This window comes from Oratosquilla oratoria, chromosome 1 (assembly GCF_046742065.1).
Source record: "Oratosquilla oratoria isolate Oo_2021 chromosome 1, ASM4674206v1, whole genome shotgun sequence".
NCBI classification, from domain to species: domain Eukaryota; kingdom Metazoa; phylum Arthropoda; class Malacostraca; order Stomatopoda; family Squillidae; genus Oratosquilla; species Oratosquilla oratoria.
Window position 1 is genome coordinate 115,302,851 of NC_134777.1, and position 5,000 is coordinate 115,307,850.

The 5,000-nt window shown below is 43.1% G+C and overlaps 1 protein-coding gene across 1 annotated transcript in view; it reads left to right on the forward strand.

Moving 5' to 3' along the window:
• The first annotated feature begins 2,511 nt into the window (after positions 1-2,511).
• Positions 2,512-5,000, forward strand: part of LOC143029585 (uncharacterized) — an 8,440-nt gene continuing 5,951 nt past the window's right edge. Inside the window, exons 1-2 of the mRNA XM_076192285.1 lie at positions 2,512-2,545; positions 4,095-4,178. Coding sequence (XP_076048400.1) covers positions 2,512-2,545; positions 4,095-4,178 — 118 coding nt within the window. The remainder of the gene's footprint in view (positions 2,546-4,094; positions 4,179-5,000) is intronic.

Consider the following 5,000-nt stretch of genomic DNA (forward strand, 5'->3'; position numbering starts at 1 on the left):
CCAACATGGACATGGAGGCGTGACTGACAGCGGCTGAATGTTCCTACACTTTGCAAAACCCAAGAAACCCATTGTTCATCCTGTGACTTGGTCTGCAAGAAGTTTGCAACAATGCTTGTTAACGCTCGACACCACGAGCGTGCTACACACTACCTACACACTCTGCTAACCGTCTAATATGTTATAACAATAGGCACGTGGGCAATACAACTGTGAATTTGACCAATTTTGATGGACAAAATAAACGTAGCCCTACTTTTATGAAGAGAATCTTAAGGTCCATTTTATTCTAATTTTCCTCCAAAGTGCAGCTCTATTCCGTAGAAAAATGGTTAGTACCTGAGACATGATAACCTGGAAGTGATCACTTGGATGAAGCACTCCAGACCCCGCGGGTTGCGCAATCAATTTCCCAGTTTGGGAAAGACTTAGGGTACGCGGGTAGTGGTCGAGGCTCTGCTTTCCACATTTTCATGAAAATGGGAGTTGGAATTCACATAAAACCCCTTTTCTGCCGTGTGGCAGTGTGCATTCGGGCCGCATATCGGCAAGGGTAGCTAGGGCAGCTCGAATATATTTGTTGGTCTCACAGAACTTAAATACGTAATACGATTCGCAGGAAATTGATCCGTTTTAGTAAACTCTGTTACATACGGACACTGCAAAAGTTGAAATTGCAATTGAAAGTTTCATTTGAAAAGTCGCCATTGGAGCGAGGGACATAGAGATCGAGGGCAGTGGACTGTTTTGAGAGGGTCACCTCGCAGCTCAGAAGACTTCAAGTGTGGGTCCTACCTGCTGGGCCGGGTTCGAATCCCGTCTGGGAGTAAGTTCAAACCAAGAGTTGGCCATCTATTTTGCTTCTCCGAGGACTCACGATGATCGTCCGACGTTGACTGGGAGATTTCAATTCACTCTGAACTCAACGTGTGAAACGGTTACTCTCAACAGGGACGTCCAGTAACCACAAGGGTTTTCCAGAGGCTTCCAAGAAAAAGAGGAGAGAAACACACGGACAAATAAAAGTCTCTGGTAGATTCCAGATGTTTTCATCGAGCGTTGAAGTGATTTCTGGAAAGCTAGTAAACAGTATTCCATAAACAAAGGGTTCATGTACACAGAGACTGAGAATGACTTGTTTAAACATTCGAGCTTAGAATGGACAAGAAAAAATGGGAACCCTCTGAGAACAGGGTAATGCCAACAAAGGAGGATATCTGTGCCTCCTTACGATTGCCTCTATTTGTAGACAGAAAAAAAAAAGTAGAGGAAGAAGAAGAAGAAGAAAAAGAAGAAGAAGAAGAAAGTGACCTCAGTCTAGATCATGGTTATTGCAGCTTACAAAATCTTGCAAAGGAGTTGCCAACTCATCTGGCTGAGTGAACAAAGCACCCCAAAAATCACAAGGTCGCAGTAACAATACATCAGAAAAGAAATAGATCAAGTTGTCGTCCTTTCTATGTAATTGCAAGTCTGGTGAGAAAAAACATCATTAGGTAATGGATTCCTATTTCGAAAAAGTTTCCCCAATATCATTTTTCAAAAACAGTTCATAGAAAGGTTTTAAAAAATGAAGATATAAACAAAGAAGTTAGTGTCGTGGAGTGGAATGAATAAAATCAACTGCAGGAGTGGTAATGAGGCCAGGTGCAGAGATAAGAAATAAAATAAAATGGACAGTGTGCATTTGTTGGAGTATTAATACCACAGTCATGCAAACATATAAGGAACACAAGGACCTTGAAGACTCGGGTCTTGGTCCTCACGCACAAATACAATGATCTCTTCCTCACATGATGTTTTGATTGAGAGTTCCACGAACAGCATGATTGGTTGTTCCGTCTCGTACAACTGTGCAGATGACGTTTAGGTACTGGATTTGAAAAATCGTTTTTGGAAAACAGTGACTTTATTTAATATTTGCTCCAATCATAAGTTACAAGGAGTAACAAGAATGAGAGACGAGGTTATGTATCAGCGTTGGGGCACTGGGTGAGGTAGGAGGTGTTGGGGGTGCTTGCACACGTGCTGTTTCAGACACCTGTCGAAGCAGCACTTTTTTGCGCGGCCGCAGTTGCCGTCGTGGGAGCAGATGGCGGGGAGTCTGAAGATCCTGATGGGCCGGCAGAAGAGTTGCTTGGGGGGACAGAACCCGGGCTTGACTGTCAACAGAAAAGAAAGGTTATCAGACAGAATCAAAGATTTACGTACATCTCATGTCACGGACCATATCAACCTCACCATATTTTTCCTATCCGTGTTTATTCTGGGTGTGATACTCACCCTGAATTGGCCCTGTGGTTGTGCTGCTTTCTTTGGGGCGGATGAGGGGTAGAGGCCTATGTGCGGAGGCCACCAGGACAATGGTGCACATCATGATGGTGGAGTACATCATCTGATGTGAGAAATAGCTTCATAAGACATGTTGAAAAAATGATATATAGATAATACACATTCGTATCCACAGTGTCACCCAGTGCTGTGATGACAGTAGCTACTGTAACACAATAAATGTGTTTTGCTACATGTATTGGTGATTTAGCAGGTAAGGTAAAGTGTCTGTGGGACTTTCTTTGATTCATTCTCAGATACGAAAGTTATGTACAAAGAGAGGTCAGGGAGAGGATCTCCCTACCTCTACTAACTAGGTCCTTGACCTAGACAGTCCTCCTGCCAGGTACTTGACCTGGGCAGTCCCTAGTGCTAGGTACCTGACCTAGGTACTCCTAGTGCCGGGCCTTGACCTCGGCAATCCTATCTCTGGCGGCGCAGCCGTCGGTAATAAAGGGGTGAGGGGTAGGTTTTGTGGGTTGCCGTATGTGAGATGTGTTAGTCATCAAATATAGGTATGGGTGTTAGTTCCGTTATATAGGGGTTAGTTGTATGGTTGGTGGGCGTGGCTAGATATGGTGTATATATATTAAGTTACGGTAATGTAATTGGGGTAGGTATGAGAAAGGGTTCAATGGGTCTGTCTGGTGACATTAGGCATCTCGTGTGGTGACACTGCGGGGGCGTCCTGTTGTTGTCTTACTATGCACTGAGTCAAGTGTTTTGAGATTAGGAAATTGGTGAGGTTTGCAAGATTGGAGGTCTTGCCAAAGACGAGTACCATGTTGCATGTGTGTGCATCACGTGGGTGGTTGGTGATGGTTAGTAACGGTTACAACTACACGGAGAAGCTAAAGCACATGTTGATGACAGGGATGTCAAACTCTTTCATTATGACGCCTGCCGTGTGTGTGTGTGTGTGTGTATGTTTGTGCGTTTGTGTGTATGTGTTGTGCGTGTTTGTGCATTTGTGTGTGTTTGTGTGCTTGTGCGTTTGTGTGTGTGTGAATGGAATAAACTTCCTGCAGAGGCAGTGCAATGTAGTTCAGTTCGAAGCTTTAGGATTCGATTAGATAAACACCTAAGCAAGATGCTGCATTGCCTGCCAATTGTTTTATATTGTTTGTTTATTTGTTAGTTCTTTATAATTCTTTATGTGTGCTTGTGCGTTTATCCGTTTGTGTGTGTGTGTGTGTGTGTGTGTGTGTGTGTGTGTGTGTGTGTGTGTGTGTGTGTTTGTGTGTGTGTGTGCGTTTGTGTGCGTTTGTGTGTGCGTTCGTGTGTGCGTTTGTGTGTGTGTGCTTGTGCGTTTGTTTGTGCGGTTGTGCGTTTGTGTGTGTGTGTGCTTGTGTATTCACCTCGGATCTGCTGCAGTCTCTGTCGAGACAGCCAGACACCACCCTACGGCAGTGAGCTCAGAGCTCATTATTTGCCGATCTCTGGGTAGGTCTGAGACCCCTCACACACCACACACCGGGACAGCAAGGTCACAACCACTTGACTAACGTCCCGTACCTATTCATGCTAGGAGAACAAGGGTTACACGAGAAAGGAGACAAACCCAACTTAACTCCTCCCGGACGGGGAATCGAACCCAGGTTCTCTGGCGTTTGAGGCCAGTGCTTTACCAATCCGCCACCGAGCCGGCGGATTGTGTGTGTGTGCTTGTGCGTTTGTATGTGTGTGCGTTTGTGTATATGTATATATCTGTGTAGGAAGAATGTTCAAGTTCCCATAATCATAGACAATTTGTGTGAGTTCAGGTTGGCCTCTTGAAAGGAGAGCGATGTTTTACCTTGCGTTTTGTCTGAGTACTCGGGTCAAGTGTGACTGCGACGACTGCGGAGGTTGGGAATGATGCTGGGTGTGCTTGCCTCCGCTTCTTATATAGCGAGTGCCATAACACTTGTTAACGACCCCCGGAACCATCAAGAAAAAAATTTGCGTTCGGTATAAAGATAAACAGGGTGGTAATACACACAAGAAATTTTTCCTTTGGAATAAAAAAAGTTTTTTTCCATGATCTTATCATGGAGGAATGAATATTCTTCTAACCCTCCTATCAGTCTTCTTTTTTCTTCACCTTTGTTTTTATTCTATTTCCCTTTCTCATTTGTGAATAAATGTTTATTAAATACAGAGTGTGATAATGAAATACCATAAACAATAGTTTTGTTAGTGTTAATGTTAACTTCACTGTTTCTTGTCTTCTTCTTCCTCTTGTTCAGACATATCTCAGTCTATTTTTTTCTTATCCTTCTCCCTTAGGTAGATAGATAGATAGATAGATAGATAGATAGACTTTATTTGGCAATGAATCAATGTACATGAAGTGCAAATAATGACAAGAACACATAGTTCAGAATAATAAAAGCAAATTGCCGAGGATAACACAAAAAGCATGTACGCTTATTTCCATTGTGGTCCTCATCAGATTGTTATTCTACACTAAGTCACACTGACAACATACGTAGGGGGTTAAGGGGACCAGAGACAATCATGAGTAATACCAGTCAGTACACATATGACACATAAACATTGTTATAGTTTTGCTAATATTACTAAAATGTTCCTTATTGTCATATTCATCATGCTTTCCTTCTTCGTTATCAAACGTTTCATGAATGTGCATGAGAGAAACTGAATAGTCATTGGATCTCACATTCCTG